Source organism: Vombatus ursinus, unplaced genomic scaffold (genome assembly GCF_900497805.2).
Source record: "Vombatus ursinus unplaced genomic scaffold, bare-nosed wombat genome assembly UNPS02009770.1, whole genome shotgun sequence".
NCBI classification, from domain to species: Eukaryota; Metazoa; Chordata; class Mammalia; order Diprotodontia; family Vombatidae; genus Vombatus; species Vombatus ursinus.
Window position 1 is genome coordinate 13,367,066 of NW_020949548.1, and position 26,013 is coordinate 13,393,078.

The 26,013-nt window shown below is 40.8% G+C and overlaps 1 protein-coding gene across 1 annotated transcript in view; it reads left to right on the forward strand.

Annotated features, from left to right (window-relative positions):
* The window catches only part of SBF2 (SET binding factor 2), a 485,589-nt gene that overhangs the window by 377,681 nt on the left and 81,895 nt on the right, over nucleotides 1–26,013 (forward strand). Inside the window, exons 19-26 of the mRNA XM_027852565.1 lie at nucleotides 3,725–3,895; nucleotides 6,760–7,022; nucleotides 9,810–9,982; nucleotides 10,687–10,760; nucleotides 11,828–12,023; nucleotides 18,331–18,458; nucleotides 22,712–22,887; nucleotides 23,969–24,114. Of these exons, the coding sequence (XP_027708366.1) occupies nucleotides 3,725–3,895; nucleotides 6,760–7,022; nucleotides 9,810–9,982; nucleotides 10,687–10,760; nucleotides 11,828–12,023; nucleotides 18,331–18,458; nucleotides 22,712–22,887; nucleotides 23,969–24,114 (1,327 nt within the window). The remainder of the gene's footprint in view (nucleotides 1–3,724; nucleotides 3,896–6,759; nucleotides 7,023–9,809; nucleotides 9,983–10,686; nucleotides 10,761–11,827; nucleotides 12,024–18,330; nucleotides 18,459–22,711; nucleotides 22,888–23,968; nucleotides 24,115–26,013) is intronic.

The window sequence follows — 26,013 nt, forward strand, 5'->3', positions numbered from 1 at the left end:
CAATCAAGCTACCAAAAATTTATTTTATAGAGCTAGAAAAAATAATAACAAAATTCATCTGGAAGAACAAAAGGACTAGAATATCAAGGAAGTTAACAGAAAGAAATGCAAGGGAAGGTGGCTTACCCATACCAGATCTAAAACTGTGTTATAAAGCAGCAGTCATCAAAAGTACTTGGTACTGGCTAGGAATAGAGTGGTGGATCAGTGGAATAGGTTAGGTACACAAGATGCAGTAGTCAATGACTATAGTAATCTACTTTTTGATAAACCAAAGACTCCAGCTTCTGGGATAAGAACTCACTCTTTGACAAAAACTACTGGGAAAACTAGAAAACAGTATGGCAGAAACTAGGCATAGACCAACATCTCACACTGTATACCAAGATAAGGTAAAAATGGGTACACAATTTAGACATAAAGGTGAAACTATAAGCAGATTAGGAGAGCAAGGAATAGTTTACCTGTCAGATCTGTGGAGAAGGAAAGATTTTATGACCAAACAAGAGATAGAGAATATTATGAAAGCAAAATGGATAATTTTGATTACATTAAATTAAAAAGGTTTTGCATAAACAAAGCCAATGCAACCAAGATTAGAAGGGAAGCAGAAAGCTGGGAAACAATTTTTACATCCAGTGTCTCTGCTAAAGGCCCCATTTCTAAAATATATAGAGAACTGAGTCAAATCTGTAGGAATACAAGTCATTCCCCAATTGAGAAATGGTCAAAGGAGAGGAACAGGCAATTTTCAGGTGAACAGATTGAAGCTATCTGTATTCATATGAAAAAAATGCTCAGAATCACTATTGTTAGAGAAATGCAAATTAAAACAACTCTGAAGTGCCACCTCACATCTATCAGATTGGCTAACACAACAAAACAGGAAAATAATAAATGTTGGAGAAGATGTGGGAAAATTGGAACACTAATGCATTGTTGGTGGAGTTGTGAAATGATCCAGCTATTCTGGAGAACAATTTAAAACTATGCCCAAAGGACTATAAGATGATGTATACCCTTTGATTCAGCAATACTACTGTTAGGTCTTTATCCCAAAGATATCATACAAATGGGAAAAGGACTCACAGGTACAAAAATATTTATAGAAGCTCTTTCGTGGTGGCAAAGAACTGGAAATTAAAGGATGTTCATCAATTGGGGAATGACTGAACAAGTTGTGGTATGTGAATGTAATGTAATACTATTGTTCTATAAGAAATGGTGAGCAGGCGGACTTAAGAAAAACTTGGAAAGACTTGTATGGATTGATGCTGAATGAAGTGAGCAGAACCAGGAGAATACTGTTCGCAGTAGCACATCAACATTGTGCATTGACCGACTTTGTTAGACTTAGCTCTTCTGAGCAATGCAATGATCTAAGACATTTCTAAAATACTTATGGTGGAAAATGCTATCCGCATCCAGGGAAAGAACTATGGAGTCTGAATGCAGATCAAAGCATACTCTTTTCTCTTTTTTTTTCTTTCTCATGGTTTCTCCCTTTTGTTCTGATTCTTATTTCACAACATGACTAATGTGGAAATATGTTTAATATAAAAAAAAGCATCTGTTTCTCCAAAAAAAAAACCAGGTCATGATACATTAACCCCCCAAAAATAATAATGTCTTCACCATCCTTGTTATTTACTATGAATAGTAATAATAGGGCTAGGGCTTGAGTACCAGTGGCCTTACTTACTTCTCTTGAGTGTCAGTGGGCTTCTCATGCTGAACCTCTCTCAGTTACAGAAAGGAACATTTGGTTGGAAAGGCCAGGTGGTATTTAAGATCAATCTTCCAGGCAGAATAACTGGGCAATAGACTCCAGGATCAAATGTAAGATCCCCTTTTTGGCTTTTATACCCTGGCCTCTTCCTACCTTTCCAATCTGCTTACATTTTATATCCCACACATTTACACTAATATTTACACCCCACCCCATCTTTCAACTCCATGCTTTTTCACTGGCTTCCTTCGAAAATCTCACCTTCTGGGGCAGCTAGGTGGTGCAGTGGATAGAGCACCAGCCCTGAAGTCAGGAGGACCTGACTTCAAATCCAGCCTCAGACCAAACACTTGACACTTACTAGCTGTCTGACCCTGGGCAAGTCACTTAACCCCAATTGCCAAAAACATAAAAAAATCTCACCTTCTGCAAGAAGCCTTTCTTGACCCCTGCCCCCTTAATGTTTATGCCTTCCCTCTGAGATTACTTGGAGCTTACCCTGTAAATATCTTGTTTGTTCTAGTTGTTACCATGTTTGCTCCCTCATTAGACTATAAGATCATTGAGGATAGGGAACATGTTTTTGCCTTTCTTGGACTCTCCTGGAGTTAGTCCCATTGCCTGGCACATATTAAGGGCTTAATGAACACTTACTGAGTTACTGACTGACTGCCCAGGGAAATTAATGACTCACCCAAGGTCAAACAATTAGTGATTCCCTAAGATGGGATCTGAGCCAAAAATGCTCTGACTCCAGATTTGTTATTCTTTCCCCTTTATCATGCTTTCCCTTTAAAAAAAAAGTAAACTCACATTAACAGAAGTGGCCTTTTTGAGCTTCATTCCCAAAACAAATCTGTCCTTTCAGACATACAGCACTCTACATTTTTTTCAATCTACAAAAAGTCTGCCTACAACTATGTTGCACTCGTTTTTCACGAGAAATTGGCAAAAATTTCCAGCCCATCATAAGGTCAATCAGCAACCCATGGGTCATCTTATGAAGATCTAGTCAGTCATAAACAAGTCAGAGGGAGTCAGCCTCATAAGTTTTAAATCTTAATTCAAGTTTAGGAAAGAATACTCTAAGAAACAAAAGAACAGTTCTTTATGGAGCAGTAACACAGCAGGATCCATGAGGGAGGAAAGGGAGAGAGAGGGAGCAAGAGCGGTGGTGAAGGGAGGCAAAAGAGGGAGAGTAAGAGAAATGGGGAGAGGAGGAGAGTCCCTCCCCATATTTGGGCTTCCATCCCTAGGAAGTATCTAAACCAAAGCATGTGAGACTCTTCTTCGTAGAGAATGTGTAAGCTGAGGGCAGAGGATGAGGAAGCTGGACAGCTTTCTGGCTTTTTCCAAAAAAGTCTTAGGGTGACATCAGCATTTAGTTTTAAATACTGAATTACAGAGTAATGACGTATAGAGTGGCATAGTGGATGGATAGGCTGCCTCAGAATCGTGAAGCCCTGGATTCAAGTTCCTCTTCTGACACTAACTGACTTTGTGACCCTGGGCAAACTTCTCAAAGCTGGGGCAACTCTCTAAGACTACTAAGGTGCAGAATAATTCCTGATCTGTATTGGTAGGGGAAGTCTCCTCATCAGGAATTTTATAAATCAATGAAATCACAGAACTGGATCAAAAACAAAAAACCCACCAAATCCAAATAATAAACACAATAATAACCACTCCCAGAGCACGTGCGTGCGCACGCGCACACACACACCTGATGCATTTTAAAACCTGTAATGAGCAATTTTTGCATTTTCTGCTAGTTTAGTTATATCTTTAACTCAGATAATCTAATGCCTAGCATAGTGCTTTCTACATTTTAGACAATGTTGGTTAAGTTGAATGATTAAGTTGAATGTATGCAAAAATAGTACTGTGTACTGTTGTGAAACACTCTTTGGGTAAACTTTGTCAGAGATGGTCATTTAGGTGACTTAAATTGTTTGTTTTCCACACTGATGGTTGCATTTTGGTATGTTCTCACAGAAACTCGCCCCTGGAGTCAGTCAGTTTGCTTATACCTGTGTGCAGGACCACCCCATATGGACTAATCAACAGTTTTGGGAGACAACATTTTACAATAATGTGCAAAATCAAGTTCGCTCCCTATACCTCTCAGCCAAGGAAGACAATCATTCAACACACTTGAAGCAAAAGGTGAGAAAATAGGAAATGTCTTTATAGACTAGAATTCAGACAATAAGTGGAAGCGTATTTTAACATGTACAGTCACAATTTTAAAAAAAAAAACTGTTGCTTTGGGTTTTTTTGCTTGTTTATTAGGTGAATTGGTATTTATGATATTTATTTGTATTAGCATCTTTGAACTGTTCATAAGCCCTGAATTTTAACAAATGAGAATCCATTGTGCCTCTTTTGGGGAACAAGTATTGGAAAACAGAGGTAGGGGACATCCTAAAGCCTCTCCCTTTATGTTTATGCTTTTGTGAAAGTGACCACCAGACTGTTGACAGGTCACTGCAGGCATGCTGTCATACTGCTGGTGACACTGTGAGTTGGCTTCACCTTTGGGGAGCTTAGTCTGCCAGTGTGTAACAAGAGCTACAAAACTATGTGCCCTTTGACTTGGAAATTCCACTTTGGAACAGATATCCCAAAGATATAAATCCCAAGGGGAAAAGAGTAATTTGTACAAGGATCGTTTCTAGAAGTGCTATTTATAATCATGAAAAACTAGAAGGGTAAGCATCTGAACAAATGAAGGTATTGGAAGAGGATAGAACACTTGGGAATTGAAGACTAAATTACATGGGCTTTGTTTATTCCTCAGAAGGTCTGTCACCTGAAATCACGCTTAGTGACATAAAAAAGAAGAAATGAATTACAGCCATGCAAAAACTCCTCCCTGTAAAGCTCATTTAACAGAAACAGGGATGAAAGAGGAATGGGATTCAGACTGGCTGCAGTCAGACTTGGGTAACCAGCTCTTCCTCAGCTGTGCCCTCTTGAATAAGTTACAAGAAAAGACCTTTCTGTTCATTGTGGCACCTCTCACTGATTTTCTATGGCATTGTTTGCTCTTTGAAAGAATCTCTTCAGGTCTGTAACTCAGCTAGCAATTCAAATTGAAATCTTAAAATTCTATGGATTAATATCTTCACCAGCAGAATGTATTGGACTGCCCATCCTCTCCCAAACTTACTGTCTTTTTCCTTTCATGGCCTCCTTATTCCTGGAATCCTTTCCCTCATCCCCACCCCCAATTACCACTCACTAAAATCCAACTCATCATTCTTGCCCCAGCTCAGATGTTATTTCCTTTATAAAACTTTCCTTAATTCCTCAGCCAGAATTTCTGTTTCTCTCATCTGTACTACAGTAGCACTGTATTTGTACCTCCATTATACACCTATGACAGACTGCCCTGTGACGTGGTTTTTCATGTACGTGCTCTGTCCTCCCTCCCCATAAAAAGAAAGATATTTCCTTGGCTGCCTTTGTATCCCCAGGGCCTAGCATAGTGCCTGGCACAGAACTGGCACTTTAAATAAATACCTGTTGATTAAATATTGTGTTATAATTAAATCATATGTGGTAAATTTCTTGCCACCACAGCTCTCACTCATAGAGTTCCTTTATAGGCTTATGAGGGCAGAAACTGTGCCTTTTCTTTTACCAAGTCAACAAGCATTTATTGAGCATTCACTATGTGTAAGGCATTATGCTAAGTGCCATAGTCAGTCATATAACATAATACTCTATGTGACCAGGGTAGGTTTGTGGTGATACAGTTTATTTAATTTCTATTCTTCAACTGACATTTTAATGCACTCCTATTTGTATGAAAATAGTTGATAATTTTAAAGAGGCAGCCATTTGGCACTGCATTTAATTGAAAGACTCATTGCATTTATATATCGTAGATTGCTGGATGGCTCATCTTGGGCAAATATTGCACACTAGGGGCTTAAATACTGCTTTTTATCAACAATATATATTGCAGTTATTCTTCCATCAACAGAGTCCACTAGACACATGATTGTGACAGTAAACCTTTACAAGTTTAGTCACTGGAAATTCCCATTTTGGGAACATACATCTAGAATCTTAACTAAACTAACATCATAGTAGTGGCCCCACTTGAAAATTGTGGTTATATGCCTTCTCATTCAATCAACTGGTAAAAGCTTAATTATTATAGTCATCTCTCATGTCTTATAATCTAAATAATTATTGTGTGCTAAGTGAAGCATGCTTTTCTGAATTTCTTTTAGAACACGTGGTTTGGTTAAGAATTGACTTTCAGTAGGTATATACATCTTTCTTCATAGACTACCAAAGATTAGTGTCTGTGCTATTTTTTTGAAATCAAATTAGATTATTGTGTTCCAGTAGTCGTTTTTAGCATGTAGTAACATTTAAATTGAACTTTTTTCAAATTAATTTATGTATCAAACACTAAAGTTTGTGTTCATATCCTCCCTATTTGTTTTAAATGGCTAACCCCAAACCAACACTTACCCATGTACCACTGCACAAAAAAATACATTGCATATAATTTAATTCTGATAAAACCTATAAGTTAAACTGTATGGGGCACCCCTCTTTTTAAAGAAATCATTTTAGTACTATTATATTCAATTGCATAATCCTTACTTTCAAGAAAATGTAAGTATTTTCCATCCCTGCCATCCATAATAACACACAAAAAAATATTAGCATCTCAACATTGTTTCAAGGAGCAATAGGCCAATTATTTACTATAATTAATATATTGGAAGTGATACAGTTTACAGATAGAGTTAAGTAAAATGGAAACCACTTGGTCTCTTAATCAACCTGGTTTCACTGTACTCTTCATAGAGGTTCATTAAAGTACTGCGAATTAAGAAGATTATTTACTCTCCATTTTTATTTTATTTTTTACACAACAGGTTACAGTTATCCAAATGTTAAGCTATTAAAACATGGTCTTCATTTTTTAACAACCTCGGTCTCATTCTTTGGACTATATAAAATGATTAATATTTTCTCTTCATTCTAATTACTTTCTTTCATAGGAGAAAATTCCAAAAAGCACAGAGCAGGAGAAGACTGCAATGGACCTGGCCGCAGAGCAGCTGCGGTTATGGCCTACACTGAGCAAAGAGATGCAGCAAGAGCTGGTGCAAAAGGAGGAGAGTACGGTCTTCAGTCAGGCAATCCACTTTGCAAACCTCATGGTCAACCTGCTGGTACCCCTGGACACAAGTAAAAACAAACTCCTGAGGACATCTGCCACTGGAGACTGGGAAAGTGGCAGCAATAGCATTGTCACAAACAGGTTTGGGAACAAGAGAGAAGATGTGGACTTTATTTGATGATCTTGGGCCAATATCATTTTATTAAAGAGAATATATAGAATTGGGGATAGTTTTGCCTATAAAATGTCAAGTCTTGACCTCTTGGTGTCACTTCAGAATGTTCATTTGCCCAGCTTAAAAAAGCTTTACTTGTTCCTATTACTCCTTATGAATACTGTCCAGTGTCTCATTTCACTGCCAGACGACATGATTTACATCTGTTATGTCCACTTCTAATCCATCCTTCCCATTGATCTGTCTTCCTTTCACTTGTCCATGTGGTAAGATTGCTTCCTTCTAAGGTCACCAGTGGCCTCCTTCTCATCAAATCCAAGGGCTTTGTTTCGAGTCTCCGTTGACTCCTTTGACCTCTGTGCAACATGGGATACCTCTGATGGTGTATTCTCTGTCTTGAGTCAATAGCCAATAAACATATTATTAAGCACTATGCTAAGCGCTGAAGATACAAATATGAAAAAAAAACAATAGTCTACCCTCAAGGAGCTTACAGTCTAATGGGGGAAGACAACACAGAAAATGAAGCTGAAAAGAGGGGGGAAGGGTGGAGGAAAGGAACTCAACATGGGAGCGTGATAGAGACGTCAATCAGAAAAGTCCCAAAGTAGAATGGCCAGGTGAGAAATGAGACGTCTGAGCTGAGCTTTCTCCTTTCATGGCCCCACCCTCCAGTCAGAGAGGTAGAGGGGAGTGATGAGGTGGAGTACCAAGACCAGTGGGCTCTTGCAGGCCAATGAAGTTATCCCAGTAATGAGCCTCCTGGGGCATGATGGAGAAATCAGAAAAGTCCCAAAGTAGTGCAGCCAGGTGAGAAATAAGATGTTCTCTCCTCCTTTGGATTCTGTGACACTGCTTTGTCCTTATGCTTCTCCTGCCTTTCCAATTTTGCCTCTGCCAACTTTTTTTGTCTAGTTTGCTTTTCTCCTCTTCCAAGTGGATGTCTCCCAGTATTCTTTCCTTCTAATATTCTCTCTTACTGAGTTCATTCACTCTCAGTTTCAGCTTATTCTGATTACACAAAGTACATCTCCAACCTTAACTTTTCCAAAACCCTTTCCTATTGGTAATCCATAATCATTCTGCCATCATCTTGGGCTGGAAACCTTGGGATCATCCTCGACTCTCTTCTTCACTGTCATCTCCAAGACAGGTGATCATCACTTCCTTGTGATCTTTTCATTTGAAAGGTTTCCCAAATTGTTGCCGTCTTCTGCATTTCAATTGCTATCAGCCTATTCCTTACCCCTTTATTACTATAATGGATCATTTCCTCACTGGTATCCCTAATTCTAGTCCTTTCCCCTCTATTCATTTCTATAATACCACAAAGTGTTTCTTCTAAGAATACTATTTTCAGTATGTCACCCAACTCAAAACCTCAGGTGACTCCACATTACCTATCTCATAAATCTGAATTCTGCTACATATTCAAGGGCCCTACATAATCAAGTCTCACCCTAAATATCTTGCCTTATTTCCTTCCACTCTGCTATGCTAACATCCTCATTGTCCCTACAGACGCAGTGCTTTGCTTGTGGTGTGTCTTCCCACAGGCTTTCCTTCTGGCCTCTATCTGTCCATGAACTATCAGTCATTCAAAGATTGGTTAGGCCTTCTCCAGAAAGGCTTCTCCACTATTTCAACCCAAGGGATCTCTCCCTTTGCCAAGCACCAATTATCCTCTGAATTAGTACCATCGTCTTTGGTATTTAATTATTCTGTAATTGTTTCTTATAGTAATGGCTGCAGCAGGAAGTTGGTCAGGTGGAAAGGAGCTCCACCTCTCACTTCCCTGGGATGCTTTTCCAGCTTTATCTATTGTCCAGGGCAGCCCACCTTCTTCCCTTGATCTCTTATCCACCAGCCCTTCCTTGGCCCTTGCTATCCACAGGCAACTCTCCTGAAGAAGGGGACACAGTTGCCCAACTTCATGCCTTTCCTGTAGATCAAGGGCTCTTATTCTTAGGTGTGTGGATAGATTTCAGGAGATCCATGAACTTGGACAGAAAAAAAAAAAATTACATCTGTATCTTCACTAACCTCTTAACTGAAATTTAACATTTCCTTGAATTATTTAAAAAGCCTTACTTGTAAAAGGATCCATAGATTTCAGCAGACTGCCAGGGGTCTAGGACACAAAAAAGTAAAAGAACTCCTGTTGTCAGTATTGAGATCTGTATATAAATATTCCTTAGATTTTTTTCCTGTGGATTTCTTTGCAAGTAATTACAGAGAAACAGAGAGTATTTTAAAATAAACAAACAAGGAAAACTGTAAGAGGTCTCCAAAACACAGAAGATACAATAGCCTGATTTTTATTGTACAAGTAGAACTGGGTCTCGATACGTGTAAGCATCCCTATTCATTGATCCCATTCTTTTAGATGTCACACTTTCTACTAGATAGGTAAACAGTTATTAATTAAACAGATGCCAGCTCTATGTGGTGATGTAAAAAAAATAAATAAATAAACAGAATTGCAGCTTTGAAGAAGCCGTGTGCCTATACATGTGAAGATAGCTTTTGAATTTTACATTACTTTGTCAAAATTAGGCACCAGCAGTGCAGCAGGCATCACATAGAGCAGGTGAGAATAAAGTGCCCTACTCTTAAGATACAGATGTTTATATTTAACAAGCGGCCCCATCAAATCTACCTGGGTTAATCAGCTGGATAAATGAACCACCAATAGAGTGGCTCCCCTGTATTGGTCAAGTGTTAACACCCATTTCTGTCGCTGGCTTCTTCAGCATTGCAGGAAGTGTTGCTGAGAGCTATGACACGGAGAGTGGCTTTGAGGACTCAGAAAACAGTGACATCGCAAATTCTGTTGTGCGTTTTATAACCCGGTTTATTGATAAAGTTTGCACCGAGAGTGGAGTTACTCAGGATCACATCAAGAGCCTTCACTGTATGATACCAGGTAACAGTGATGCATATATTTCGGACTTCGGAATTTTTTTAATAATGTTTTTTGGTGAGATCTTTTTTGTTGTTGTTGTAGCTGCTTTGGTTCAACCCAAGACTTAGGAGTCATAGATTTAGAACAGGATTCAGAGGCCACTCTGAGATCACCCCCCAATTTATAGATGAGGAACTTGCAGAGTTAAAGGTTAAGTGACTTGCCCAAGGTCACACAGGTGAGTAAGCAGGCAAGCTAGGAGCCAGCCTCAGGTCCTCTGACTCCAGGGTCACAACTCTTAGCTGCTCGGATAAATACCTAAATAATCTATGAATCAAATATTTATTTTTGCCCTGCTGTGTGCCAGGCACTGTACTGGGTACCAGGGTACAAAAACAAAAAAAAATAGTCCTTGCCCCTCAAGATACTTCTGTTCTCTTGGAGGGAACAAGTATGAATAAGTCAGTACAAGATATATGCAAAGTCAGGAGGTGAGTTGGGATGGGGGCGAGCCGAGGGGAGGGAGGAAGAGAAGCCCGGATGGGTGGACATATCAGGAGGAACCTCATCTAAGACAGGGCTTTTGAACTGAGCTTTGAAGAAAGCGGTATATTCTAATCTGTATGGGCTATTTACTATTTAAATAAATACAGGATTTCAGAACTCATTTGTTCATTTGTATTTCATTTGTGTCATTTTACCCTACATACTCTGAATCCTTCTAGGAATTGTGGCAATGCACATTGAGACCCTGGAAGCTGTTCATCGAGAGAGTAGAAGGCTCCCCCCAATACAGAAGGTAATATTGCAAAAGGCGTGCTCTCTCCATAAAGAAGATTCCTTTGGGTTTTGCAGAACTTTTTTTCAAAGAGTGGCAAGAACTGATTGAGCCTGGAGGGGTCATTCAGCTTCGTTCCTGGGAATGATTTGTTCTAGCTTTTTGCTTGGCTCACATGCCATACTAGCTTAGGAGAACAGACCCAACCACTAGGCCAAGGCCAAAACTTAAACTAGACCACATATAACCAGGCAAAGACGCTTATTGAAGAAGCTAGCCTAGCCAAATTGAGGTATTCTTCCCTACCCAAAGTGACGTGGACATCAACACCCAAAAAAATAGTCATTTTAAAAGTCTTGAGCCCTTCTCTCCACCAGAATTTAAGAACGGTGGCCATACACACCCAGCTTCTTGCAGTTTGGTCATCGTGTTGGTCAGATTAAGAAGTTCACTGAGGTCTAGACGACCACTCAGACCCCTGACCCCGAGCAGCAGGTTTATCATCGTACATCTTGAATCAAAATAAAACATTAAAATAGAGCCTTATGTGCAAATCTTTTTCAATGCCTTTTTCACATCACTATAGTGTGTTCTAGGGTTCCCCAGGCCTGACTCCCTGACACCTCCCCCAACCTAGCCAATCTTGCAAAGACCACTAGTTCCTTATTAGGATTCTAAACCACCTAGCTTATCATTTGAGGTCTCACAGCAAGAGGTGCAGTGGATTGAGTGTCGGGCCTGGAGTCAGAAAGACTCATTTTCATAAGTTCAAATCCAGCCTCAGACACTTAATAACTAGCTGTGTGACCCTGAGCAAGTCACTTAACCCTATTGGCCTCCATTCTTCATCTGCAAAGTGAGCTAGATGATAAAATGGCAAACCACTCCAGTATCTTTGCCAAGAAAACCCCAAATGGGGTCACAGAGTCAGACACGGCTGAAATGACTAAACAAGAACAGCAGCAGTTCTCAGTGAAGCTTTATATCCATGTGCAATAATTGAAAAAGTATCTTGTTTCTTGAGTATTTAAACACCCAGAGTTTTGTTGGTGATACCGTGTTTTTGTTTTTGTTTTTTTTCTCGTTAGCCTAAGATTCTAAGACCTGCCCTGCTTCCAGGAGAAGAAATAGTTTGTGAAGGCCTCCGTGTGCTACTCGATCCCGATGGAAGAGAGGAAGCTACAGGAGGGCTTCTAGGAGGTCCCCACATCCTCCCCGCAGAAGGAGCCCTGTTTCTTACCACATACAGAATTCTGTTTAAAGGGACCCCTCATGATCAGCTAGGTATGGCTCTCAAGATCCAAAAAATCCATTGCTGGTAAAAAAAAATATAGATATTGGACTCCATGCTGATGTGGTTAAAGCAGTTGGTTGTTGGGGTCGGGGGTGTTTGTTAGCTATTATTTCAGAGCAAGAGCTGGTGCTTTGTAAAGTCAAGTATTTCCCAATGTTCTTTGGGTCTGTCATTAGCTAATAATTGATTGGACACTCATATCATTTGAGGATTCTCAGGTACCTTCCTAACAATAAATCACAAGTGTATTTGTTCAAATGAGCATTCATTCTATTTGCTTAATGAATTACTTCAGGACTAGCAAGACTTGTAGATGGACCAGGCAGCCGGCCACCTACTTGGTATGATTAACTGGGTGCCAAAAACACCTCATTTCCTAGAATGCTTCTATTACTGTCCTTGAATGGAATTGAAAATCCCCACCGTCCATCATGGTCCTGACCTTCTGCCAGCTCTGGAATCAGTGTCTTAGCCTAAAGGAGCATTCTTCTCAATTTTGTCCTATGATGCCACACTTTTACAAGGAAAATAATAGGAAGGGGTCTTTTTTTTTTTACCAAGTTCTGCCTGATATTTTTATTAATTCTCACTTTTAAAATTTCTTTCTTTAAGGAATATTGAATTAGTTTGAAAATTCTTTACTAGTAATTGGAGATCAAAAAAACTAATAATTGGGGATCAATCAACAAACATTTATTAAGCTCCTGCTGCATCTTCAAGGAGTGACTAACATTTCTGTAGCACTTTGCAGTGTACAGAGCACTTTTTATACTTTATCCATTACTTTTGATCCTTATAACAGCCCTGTGAAAAGGATACCACAAATATGATCCTGATTTTACCTTGGAGGAAACTCAGTGGAGTTGGGAGGAATTGAGTAACTTGACCCAAGACCCAGAGCTCCCCAGTGGCCCAACTCCAGGGCTCTTCCCCCGCAGTGCAGAATGGCTGGAGTCATCTCTCCTGCCTCAGCCATTTCTCCTGTGATGCTCAGCAATGTTATGGAGATGGGTGGCTCAAATTAGATTTTCCGTCTAAATTACCAAGTAGATTTTTCTGCTTTACCTAAACAGGGAATAGACTTTTAACCGTGCCCTCAAGAGCATGCTCTCTTAGCTCCTGTCCCTGACTGATGATCTAATGTCAGTCTTAACACTGAAATATAAAGGAATCTTTTGGGTAAAGAGATAGTTCATGTTTAGGCTTTGCAGCCTCAGCATTCTCATCCCACCATTTTGCTCTGTGATGCCCTTTTCTAGGGAGGGAACTTTGGAGGACTTTTTACGTCACGTTTCTCTCTAGTTTTTGTTGCTCTCGAATTACTTTTAACCTAGATATTGTCTTTAAACTTTTATGTATTTCAAGGACTAGTAAATTATAATCACTTAACATCTCAATTCACAGCCATAGTTGTGCCAAATTTACTGGCCAGATTGAAAAGGCAGGACAATATGGCAGAAAGACCCAGTGGGTAGGAGATCCAGGGCCCAACCAAGCTGTGCCAACAACATGTGACATCACATTGGGCAATTACTCTGGTTCTCAGTTTCCCCTTCTGTATAATTAAGAGAGTGAAGTAGATGGTCAGTATCCCTTCCAGCTCTGACATTCTACATTCAAAGACAGAGTGTCGTCCTGTCATTCAAACCCTTTAACAAAGAATATGCTTCTCTAAAGGGTGTCAAAAATGGTCATAGTCCTGGGTAGGGGGAGTAGAGGTATGTTGTAAAGTGGGGAATATAGATGACAGAGAAACAAATGATAACAATAAAATTGTATTTAAACATTTTTAGGCATTTGACAGATGTGCTGATGACTGTGGACAAAAGACAGCAGCCTTTCAAGCTGTCTTCGTCATACATGAATATGTGTAAAGGATTTTTACTCCTGCGAGTACATTTAAGTTGTGTCTTTTCCTTTGGGGTACCAGTTATTTTATGTGCTCTAAAACTTTATTAGGAGTTTAGTAACCTTGGCTAGCACCTGAGTAGTATTACACTAATGCTTAGGGGATGTTTGATTTTCCAGACTATGATAGGTTTCTTACACAAGGCATAGAATAACCATTTAGCATTTGCCCATAACTGAGCCTGAGTATTTTCTCTTTTTCAGTTTCTTTTTCCTATTGTTCCCACTTTTTAGAAAGATTATTTCATTTTTGTCTTTGTAACTCAAAAGCAAAGGCATTTCTTCTCTAAGGAATCAAATCTGATCAAGAAGTCTCCTAAGAAAAAAGGAGTCATTGAGTAAGTACACAGTTATCAAAAGCCTCGGAAATTAAGAAAATCGTGCATGTATTATGAGACAATCACTACAGATGTTTATATGGCTTTTGGTATTTACTGTGTGCTTCATTTACATTGTTTCATTTGACTCTCCTAGCAGACCTGTGATGGAAATAGCCAGGTGTCCCCATTTTACAGATGAGGAAAACTAAAGCCCAGGTGAGGAAGGGACTTACCCCCTTGCCCAGCAGGAGGCAGTAAATGGCACAGCTGGATTCCTGGACTTCTTCCCTCTCTATACTCTCCCCCTTGGTCAACTCCTCTGTTTCCTGGCTACAACTATCCTCTTTACATAGATTTTGATAAAGGAGTGGCTACCGACGTAGATGACATGTTTATACAAGTTGTAGCTAACACTTTGGATAGCATAGTCAGGATCCAAAAAAATCTTGGGGCAAATCTAATAACATGAAATTTAATAGGAATGAAGGCAAAGACTTAGAGTTGGATGCTCTAGGCAGCTCTCTAAGACTATCATTTGAAGAGAAATTGCTGACCTGCCTTGATAGAGGGAACGTCCTCACCTAGGAGCTTCCTGTACCAAATGAAATCACTCCCTGTCCATATACCTGTCTTACATTTTGTCCAAAGATCAGATTCAGAAGTACAAAATGATGGGGGAGAGGGGAGGGGCACTGTTCAGTAAGCAGTTCATCTGAAAAAGCTCCATGGGAGTCAACAGCATGGTAAGGCAGCCAAGAAAGGGGATGCCTGGAAGGAGGGCATGCAGTTGGCTAAGAAGATTCTAAGGATGGGGTTTAGATTTCTAGACCACAGATTAAAGCGGAGGAAAGCAGGCCCCTGTCCAGGGATGGCAGGCACCTAACAAAATGTATGGATCTGGAGTCTTTCAAGTCCAATCAAAAGGACTGAATGGTCCATGTGTATCCATTCCTTCCATGGGGAGCAGCTGCAAGACGGAGGCACTTCCTGCCCTCCAGGACCTCGTCTTCTCATAGCGAGAGGCCACATTTCCAGGAGGGTTCAGCCACAGGGCAACTGGCAAGGCCCAAGGGGGTCTGGAGGACACAAAGGCAGGACAGATGGCACTTAATGAATTCAGATCACCAAGTCCAGATGAACTATATTTGTGACTTCTGAAACACTGAGAAAGTGATTGTTAAACCACTTCCATTGACCTTTGAAAGACTGTGGCATAGTAACACAGCACTGGATTTGGAGTCAGGAAAACCCAAGTTAAAATTTTGCCTCAGATATTTACTAGCTGCATAACCCTGAACAAATCACAACCTCTGTCAGCCTCAGTTTTCTTATCTGTCAAATGGGAATAATAATAGCACCTCCCTCACAGGGTTATTGTGTGGATCAAATGAGATAACTTATGTAAAGTCAGTTAGTAAGCATTTATTATGCACCTACTATATGCCAGGCACTGTACTGAGTTCTGGGAATACATAGAAAGGCAAAAGACATTCCCAGATGTCAAGGAGCTCATTGTCCAATGGGAGAGACAACACACAAACAATTTTGTACAAACAAGTTATGTACAGATAAATTAGAAATGATCAACAGAAGGAAAACACTAGCATTAAGGGGGATAAGGAAAGGCTTCTTGTAGAAAGTGGGATTTTAGTTGGATCTCGAAAGAAGCCAGGAAGCAGAGATGAGGAGGGAGAGCATTACAGGCATGAGGAGCAGCCAGTGTGAATGCGCTGAGTCAGGAGATGAGGAACAAAAAGGGGGCCAGTGTCACTGGATCACAGAGTATGTAGGGGTGAGGGAGTAATGTGTAAGAAGACTGGAAAGGCAGAAGAGGGTGGGGAGGTCATGAAGGGCTTTAAAAGCCAAACAGAGGCCTGGAGGTGACAGGGAATCACTGAGTAGAGACCTTCTTTAGGAAGATCACTCTGATTGTTGAATGGAGAATAGACTGTAATGGGGAAGAGACTTGTGGCAAGAAGACCAGTCAGCAGGCTGTCCCAGCAATCCAAGCATGAGGGGATGGGGGCCTTGCCTTGCTGGTGGCCTTTCAGAGGAGAGAAGGGGCTGTCTGCAAGAGATATGATGAAGGTCAGATCAGCAGGCCTTGGTAAGATTGTATGTGGGAGTGAGAGAGAGGGGGAAGGTTCAAGCCTGAGTGATTAAGAGGATGGGAAACCTTCAGGAGTAATATGGAGGTGAAGAAGAGGGAGGATTTAAGGGAAAAGATAACGAGTTCCATTTTGTACTCATTTTTTAAGACATCCAGTTTGAGATGTCCCACGATTGGAGGCAATCAGAGATAGAAGATAAAGTGAATTGTTCTGAATTCCCAGTCCCCTAATTATATAAAATCTAACAAAGAAATCACCCTGTACTCACTGCCCTGCCTCCCTACTGCAGCTAGGCGATTTGCATTGATCTCTATTTTGGTCTAGTCTTTCTTGATGACGTAATAAGCAGGTTATTAGGAACCTGTGTCTAGCCCAGCAAATCCACAAATGCCAGGAGCCAACTAAATGTCTGCCCTTCTACCTCTTGCAGGGCCTCACTCCTGCACATCTGTGAGTATTGAGTGAGATAATGTGTGTTAAAGCGCTCTGCTACCACTGTGTCCCACATACGACGTAAGCTAAAAAGAATCCTGGCCTCCCAAATTCGTTTGTGAACGTCCTAATGGAGAAACTGTCCCCTGCTACTTGTGTCCTCTCCAGTGCCTTGCATTTAGTACATCCTTTGACCTCATTTAACTTTACTATTTAAACTTCTAGAAACCCAAGACCTGAAATCAGAGCTAGGCAAAGGAACATATATGCCCCTTCTGTCTATGACTGTCTCAGGACATGGAGAGTTACTTTGGTGTAACATACAGGACTTTTCACAAAAGAAATGTCTCTGTACCCCAGAGAACAGTACTAGTGGGCATTAATATCATGTCTATTTATGAAAAATCAGATTATAAAGTGTCCTTTGTTGCATCCTTACGTATTTACCCAGTCACCTGCCTAGCTTGCCTACCCCTCATCTTGACTTGGTCTGACACTAAACCCTTCATCCTTACTCAGGAAGATATTTTTAGTATTGAATTCTTTATCCTACATGATTAGGCTCTAAAAATACAAGCCCCTCTTTGCTTTACTCCAGAAGTTTGTTTTTGTTTTTGTTTTGATGAGGCAATCAGGGTTAAGTGACTTGCCCAAGGTCACACAGCTAGTAATTGTCAAGTGTCTAAGGCCAGATTTGAACTCAGGTCCTCCTGACTTCAAGGTCAGAGCTCTATCCACCGTGCCACCTAGCTGCCCCTACTCCAGAAGTTCTTGACCATTTTTGTGGCATGACCCCTCAAGCAATCTGATGAAGCCCAAGGACCCCTTTTCAGAATAATGTTTCTAAATGAGTGAAGGAAATGCTAAATTTCAGTTAGAAGTTAGTGAAAAAAAGATGGAATTTTTTTCCCCTCTGAGTTCACAGTCCCCATGTAATCTGTCCATGGACTGTCAGGTTAAGGACCCCTGTTTTACACAAAGGCTCTGAGGCCTTATTATTTGGCAAAGCATTTCATGTCCACTAACTAATTTGGTGCCCACCATGCCCCTATAAGGCATGTAGTGCAAACAATATTATCCTCATTTTAGCACAATGCCTGGCATATAGTAGGCGTTTAATAAATGTTTATTGACTGACAGATGTGGAAGTTGAGGCCCAGAAAATGGTAGAGTGTTATCCAAAAGTCACTCAGGAAGTGGCAGAGCCAGGGCTTTGAACTCTTTCCATGCCACAGTGCTGTGATAGGTACCTGCTAACCTCCAAGCTGCTGTTCTTTCAGGTTGACAGTAACTAAGCTGGAGATTGGAGGGGAATGTTGCAACAATCCCGAGGTGAGATGAGAACCAGTCTGCAAATAGTAGATGAGCAGCATTCACTCTTCCTCTAAGCCAGTGTCACCGAGCAAGAGAAAGTCTGTTGCTCAGGTTTCGCCCCAGCCATCTCCATCTCTCTCTTTCTCCAGGGAAGTGTCTGAAAGCCAGTCACATCCCTGGTGAACTAACCCAGAGTCTATGTTCTGTCTTAGTTGGTGAGCAGACGGTTGTGCGAAGCTTTCCCATAGCATCCATCACCAAGGAGAAGAAGATCACCGTCCCAAACCAGCTGCAGCAGAACATGCAGGAAGGGATGCAGATCACGTCGGCCTCCTTCCAGGTACCAGGGAGGGGATGATATAGTGGAGTTTAAAAGGGACCTGCCAGTTGGACTAGGCCAGGTTCAATTCAGTAAACATCTACTGAAGACCTACTATGTCAGGCACTAGGTGATACAAAGGTTAAAAAAATGGCATAAAAATGGTGAAGACCTCCCACTCCCGCAACAGCTTACAGTTAAATTGGGGAAAGATGACATATACATGAATAAGGATGATGTGGGGTGGAGTAGGCCAGGGGCAAATGAGAGATCTAAAGTGCTGTAAGAAACTGGGGATGGAAAAAGCACTTCTAGTTTGGTGGGGTGTGGAGGAGGAGCCACTCAGGGAAGGTTTTGTGAAGGAAATCACTCCTGAGATGGAGCTTAATAATAAGCTGGTATTTACATATAGAGCTTCAAGATTTGCAAAGCGCTTTACAGATATTGTTTCATTTTTGTCCTCACAACAACCTTGGGAGGTAGGTATTGTTATTCCCATTTTACAGATGAGGAAACTGGGGCAGACAGAGCTTAAGGGACTTGCCCAAGGTTACATAGGTAATAAGCATCTGAGGCTAGATTTGAACTCAGGTCTTCCTAGCTTCCTCAAAGACCTTGAAGGAAAACAAAAGTTTCAATAGGCAGAGACAATTGGGAGTGCATTGCAGGTACACTCAACCAGTCTTTACTAATGCATGGAGTCCGGAGAAGATGGGATAAGACTGGTGAACAATGAGGAGTCTGTTCTGATTTGAATATAGAGCTTTTAAGGAAAACTGTGAGATAAGACTGAAAAGTAGGTCAGATCCATATTGTGACAAGCCTTGAATCCTTTGGGCAATGGGGAGCCCTTGAAGGTTTAAGAATATTACTCCAGAAGCTATATGAAGGTGATATTGGAGAGATTAGAGACTCAGAGCAGGGAAACCAGTTAATAGGCTATTACAGTAGTCCAGTCAAAAGGTGACAAAGTCTTGAAAAAAGGAACACAGAGAATGGAACTATTGACGGTGTGGAGGATAAGAGAGTAATAAAAAGCTTCAGGAAGAATTCAGGCATATTGAGAGCCAAGACTACTGGAAGGTAACCTTGGAGACATTGCAACAAACTCCACTGCCCCATGGCCACACTCCATATGGGGATAATCATCTTCCTCCTAGTAAGAGACTGTGGTTTCAATTAGGGAAACTGTGCAGGGAACTGTGGAGACAAGGTCTGGTTTACTCAGAAGAGAACCCTGTTAACAAATAGTGCACTGCAAAAGAACCCGTTTCCCCTGACATTTCTCTTGGGGTAGCCTTTAAGTTTCTCTGACCTCGGAAATCTCAAGATAATATAGTCTGATTAGTATTAGTCAGAGGAAGTTAAAGTGGAAATGAGACCTTAGGAACAATCTACTCCCAGAGGCCTTGACTCAATTCTTCATGGCCACTCCATGACACGTGACACTGTAGATTACTGCCTCCTCCTTGGGTTTTCAGGATACCCCTTTCCCAGTTCTCGTCCCATCTATCTGACCGCTCTTTCTTAGTCTTCTCTGCTGGTTCATCATCTAGGTCTCATCCCCTATACCTAGGTGTGCCCTAGGGTTTTCTCCTGGACCCTCTTGTTTCTCCAAGTTCTCTGTCTTGCTAATCTTTTCAGTTCCTGTGGCATCAGCTCTATACAGATGACTCTGCAGCTCTCATCTCTCCTGAGCTATATATAGTCCTATATCACTAACGAGATACTTGATGAGCACCTCCACTTACATTTCCTATAGGCATTTCTAATTCAGCAGGTCAAAAATGGAACTCAAGGTCTTTTCCTTTAAACTCAAACTTCTTCCTAATTTCCCTCCTTCTGTCAATGACACCACCATCCTTCCTATTACCCTGGTTTGCAACTAGAGTCCTCCTTGCTTTTTCACACCCTCTCATTCCATATATCAAACCAAGTTGCAAGACTCATCAATTCTGTCTCCAGAACGTTTCTTGCATCCATCATCTTTTCACTACTCCCATATCCACTATCCTAATTGAAGCCATCATCACCTCTTACCTGTCACAGTTCTTTCCTGTTTGGTGTTTCCACATCTAGTCTCCCATCTCCAGTACATTTTGCACAACTGCCAAAGTGATATTCCAAAAGCCTTTCCAGGAGGAACCTGTGAGTCACCCATTAATTTAGCTTCAATTTTCTTTTGTCTTCTGGTTTCATTTATAGGAAGAATGTCAAGAATGATATGATTTATTTCTTCCGCTAATATGTCCACTCAATGGTCACTGAACAAGGTTCTCACGTTCACAGCACCAATAGATAAATTAATGTTCACGTACACACTCTAAAGATGCGGTTCTTAGCCTTCTCTCCCCCACATTCCATCATTCTCATTGTCTCAGTCAAAATGCAAGACTGACGACCGTTTTGTATTTTTCTTCTTTTTTTCATGGATTACCCTGACCAAAGAATTAATCATCCAGTGGCAGCTTCTAGTGGTATCTTACTTAGTTCTTACTTAAGCAGGTCCTTAGAAATAGATGTAGGCCCTCCCTGGGACTATGTTGTAAAGCTCTGTAGTCTTTTAGGCCTCTCCACAGCTGGTACTCCCCTGGCATAGCCTTTGAGAAGCCAAGATCACCTCCTAGCCAAGATAATGCTTTCAAGCTGGAATTCATGGTGACTATTTTGATTAATAAGATCCAAATTCATTTAAAAGTGTTACTGGAAAGAGAGGGAGGGGGAGAAAATTTAAAACTCAAAATCTTATGGAAGTGAATGTTGAAAACTAAAAATAAATAAATTATTTAAAATTTAAAAGAAAAAAGTGTTACTGGATTTATAGTAACTTTTTGCCATGTCTTTTCTTAATCAACAAATACTAACAGTCTACCTGATCATGTAAATGCCAAAAAAAAAAATTTCTCCCTTAAAAAGGGGTCATTATGTTCAAAAACAGCTGGAAGCTGTGAGACTTGGGTGATTTCTAAAATCCAACTCTAAATGCTGTGCTGTGCTGAGATTCCAAGAGGAGTACTGACTTGTCCCAACTAGTTAGTGCCAAAGCCAAACTGTCACCCAGGTCTCCTGACTCTGTGTCTAGAGAGCATGCTTTATAATGCATTATAGCATGCTTTCACAACACCATCACTCTAGCCAAGGCAGACCCTCCTAAAGATGGTGACAAAGTGGTAAGTGAGGTCACTTTCAGTAAAACTTGGTTTTCCCATTTCCCAAGGGCTGGGAATATGCTCTTCCCATACACTTTTGGATGCCTAAAGACTCTGAACTGCATTGGTAACAAAGATATTTTCATACTGCCATGGACAAATGTCATTTGGCTTCAGCTATTCCACAGGGAACATCATATGGGCCATCCATGTGACCATGAGATTTGGCCAGGAGGTCTCTGGCCAGTGTCTAATGGCCCATCTGGAGAGACCTGTTGGGTCATGTGCCCAGGTGGAGAGAGTCAGCTGCTGGCACAATATGGCATACATTTCCTCCAGCCTCTCGTGGCTGCTAGGTGGCATAGTAGACAGAACACTGGCCTTGGAGTTAAGAAGACTTGGGTTTGACTTCTTCCTCAGGTACTTTCTAGCTCTCTGACCCTGGGCAAGGCACTTTTTCTCTCTCATCCTGAGTTTCCTCATCTGTAAAATGGGGATAGTAACGACCATAGCATCTATCTGTCACAGAGGTTTGTGAAGATCAAATGTAATAACGTATGTAAAATATTTTGCTAAACTTCATGTGCTATATACGTGTCAGTTAATATTATTAGTTTGTAAATTCCATTTCCTAGCACAGTAGGCACTTAATGAATGTGAGTGTAATTGAATGTGAGTGTAATTGAATTATAAACTTACAGTGGTATGTTAGCTACTTCACCCGATAAAATAATAATAATAACTAATTGTATATAATTTTTTAAGATTTGTAAAATGCTTTACACAAATTACCTTATTTAATCCTCAGAACAGCCCTCTATAGTAGATATTAACTAATATGATCCTCCTCATTTTACACATGAAGAAACAAAAGGCTTGAGAGGTTAAGCAGCTTACATCTGGTAGCACAGTGTTAGATGTGGGATTGCAGTGCTGTCTCCCAAGTCTGCCTCTTTCTCCTAACAGCCTTGTTTTTCCTCAATATAGATGTGGCATTCAAGAGATGAGTTATTTAAGTGATGACAAAAGAGCAAGGCCAAGCCTTCCCCTTGAGCCTTCTGCTGGCCAGCCTCTCTGGAATGCCTGGTAACCAAACCTAATGCATTTTATCCCTCTGGTCTGCAGCTGATCCAAGTGGCCTTTGATGAAGAAGTGAGTCCTGAGGCGGTGGAGATCTTTAAGAAGCAGCTGATGAAGTCCCGCTACCCCCCATCCATCTTCAGCACCTTTGCCTTTGCTGCTGGCCAGACTGCCCCACAGGTCATCTTACCCAAGCAGAAAGAGAAGAATACTTCTTTCCGGTAAGAAGTTCTCTCTATATTCTCTCTTTGCTGCCAGGCTTGATTGTGGGGTTATTGCCGGGCCTTTAGTCACTTTGGTTTATAAATTAGGTATGATCACAATAAATTGTGAGAGCTAGAGTTTCTAATTCTAATTAGGTAAATGATCAGTGTCATCAAAAGTATCTTAGTACTGTTGGCCAGGTTCCATATAACATGTACTCGAGTGAGGAGGGGGGACCTTTATAAACATGGAGAAAAGGGATGCGGTGTCCCTTGTAGTTTGCAAACTAGAGGTGTAGCATGTTTGTAGTTGCCATTAATACAGACCGTTGATAATACATAACTAGTCACCTAAAAAGACTCTGCCGTCTTGGGACTCCCATTATCAGTTCTACCAGTTAGAGACCATGAATATCAGACACCATGAAGAAAATTACAAATATTTTAGGTAATTATAAGCATAACATTACAGAATATCTGTGCTAAAAAGGACCTCAGCTCATCTAGTTCAATGCCCTCATTTTTACAGATGAGGAAAGTGAGGCTCATTATAAAGGACTTGTCCAAAGATACACAGCTAGCTAATTAGTGGCAGACATGGAGCTACCCAGAACTCCTGATTTCCAGACCTGTGCTCCTGTCATTCTGCCAGACAGGCCCTAGAATCACTATATTTTCCAACATGCTGAGATCTTATGCAGTTCTATTGGAGAGCAGTGGGAAATAAGGGCAAAGGGAACAGGCCTGGGTTGTGGAGAGTCCTGGAAGCAAGGTAGGGAAGTTTTGGCTTGATGAAGTAAGCAGTAGAGAGTAATTATGTGTTCTAAATGAAAAAGTAAACCTTATATAATGAAAGTGATGCTTGAATAAGAGCTAATCCAGCTACCAAGTGCACAGTGGTTTAGAGGACGTGAAACTAGATCAGGGCAACCAGTCAAGAAGTTGTTGCAGTGATGTCCTTATAAGGTGAGAAAGACCTGGGTCAGGCTGGCAGCAAGGGAATAAAGAGGGGCTAAGTCTGTGAAATATTTGTGACTATTAGAATTCAAGTATTTTTTTCAAATTCCAATGAGTATTTTGTTTGATTTGTGATCTGTAGCACTTTTTCAAAAACAATAGTGAAAGGTGCCAAACGAGCAGGGAAAATGACCATTGGTCGCCAATATTTATTGAAGAGGAGAACAGGAACGATTATGGAAGAGCGAGGAAATCGTCCTGGATGGAATGAAGAGGATGACATCTCTGGTACACACAAATTCTATTTCATAATTAAATTGTGTTTTTACTTTGTGTAGGAGACAAGGATCCTATTAGAGTCTGGACTGTGAAAAAGGCCCTACAGGTCATCTAGTTTAGACACTCCTTTTAGATGTAAGAAAAATGAGGCTTAATGAGATTAAATTATTTGCTCAAGATGACACAGAAAATTGTTGGGAATGCCAAGAATCACTCTCTGGTATAGAATTTAGCAGCCCTCCAGCCATGATTTTACAAGACCCAGATTTCCTAGAGAAAATTTTGGCTGTTGACCAGAATCCTGCAATTAGACTTTCACAGTTTTCCACTGATCAGTTAGATTTTGTTCAATGGACTCCATGTCTCACATTTCTAGAGCTGCCTTGCTATATCTGTCAATATCAAGCTTCAGGGTTCACAAACAGCATTACCAGCCAAACATGGTGAAAATCTAGAGGAAATCAAGTATTTTTGTGTATAGTATGTGTATGTGGGCATGCATATGCAGGTGTACATGCACAAAAGGAGGTGATAACATGTTTAAATTTGTCCTTCTCCTTGGGTTAGACAGAGCATGCTTTCAGGACTAGGCTCTTAGTGATGAAGGAGGGCCACTTTCCCAAGTTCACTGAAAAAAGAAGTATCTGACAGGACCTGTATGTAATGGTGGGCAAGGAGGAGACTTTGAGTTCTTGTAGGTGCTGCCTGCACAAGCCAAGGCCTGGTCAGTCTGCCTTCTTGAACTTTCTCCCAATTTCAATCCATTCTCCACTCAGCCATCAAAAGACATGTCTGACTATGTTAAACCCCTTACTCAATAAACTCCAGTGGCTCCCTATTACCTCAAGGATCAATTATAAAGTCCATCTTTTGGCTTTTCAAGTCCTCCCTACTTTTGCAGCCTTTTTATGCTTTCATCTCTTTCATGGACTCTGTGATCCAGTGATGTTGGCCTCCCTGGTGTTCTTTGCACCTTCTTGTCTTGTTCTCCCTCCTTGTCTCTGTCTTCTGGCCTCCTTCAAAGTCTGAGCTAAAATCTCCCACTGGGTGCTTCTTAATGCTAGAGTTATTTAGGACATTACCCTAATTTAAAACATGTCAGAAGGGGAAGCTAGGTGGTACAGTGGATAGTGCAACAGCCCTGGAGTCAGGAGGACTTGAGTTCAAATCTGTCCTCTGTTACTACCTGTGTGACCCTAAACAAGTCACTTAACCCTGATTGCCTCACTCCCCCCCCTAAAAAAAACATGTTAGAGCCCTGAGCATCAGGAAATGAGGGTTCCAAACATACCTCCGCTAACATGCTGTGGGACCTGAGCAACTACCTTCCCCTGTTTGAGTTTCCATGTTACCATCTCTCAAATGAGGGATAAGATGGGTTTTTAAGGAACCTTCCAGCTCTGAAGGTCTGAATCTGTACTTAGCTATAACTTCTCTTTAAATCATCTAGTTCAATAGTTCATTGCTTTCAAGGAATACTGTCCTTGACAGCACTTGGGAAAAAAAAAAGAATTATCCTTCCACAGAAAGCCTACAAGTGTAGAAAATTCTGTACTCCCAAAGGAAAGTAGACCCAGCTTCAATTATAAATATTCTGCTAGGTTCTTCCTGGGAGGATTCTAAAATAAAATGAATAGCAAAATGGCAAAATAGCAATAATAATAACTTGGATTTGTAACCTCTGACCCAGAACCTCAGCTCCAGGTTTACATGAACCAGGTTCACTCTTGGGTACTTCTCACATAATCACATTCTTTGGCTCAAGATTTCCCTTAGAAACATTAGAAATTGGTTCACGAGCACTGGGTTTGGAATCAAAGGACCTAAGTTTACATCCTTGAATAGTGAAATTAATTTACCACCCAAAGGATGTCAGCACTGAGTTTGTACAGCAATTTTGCTGGAGTT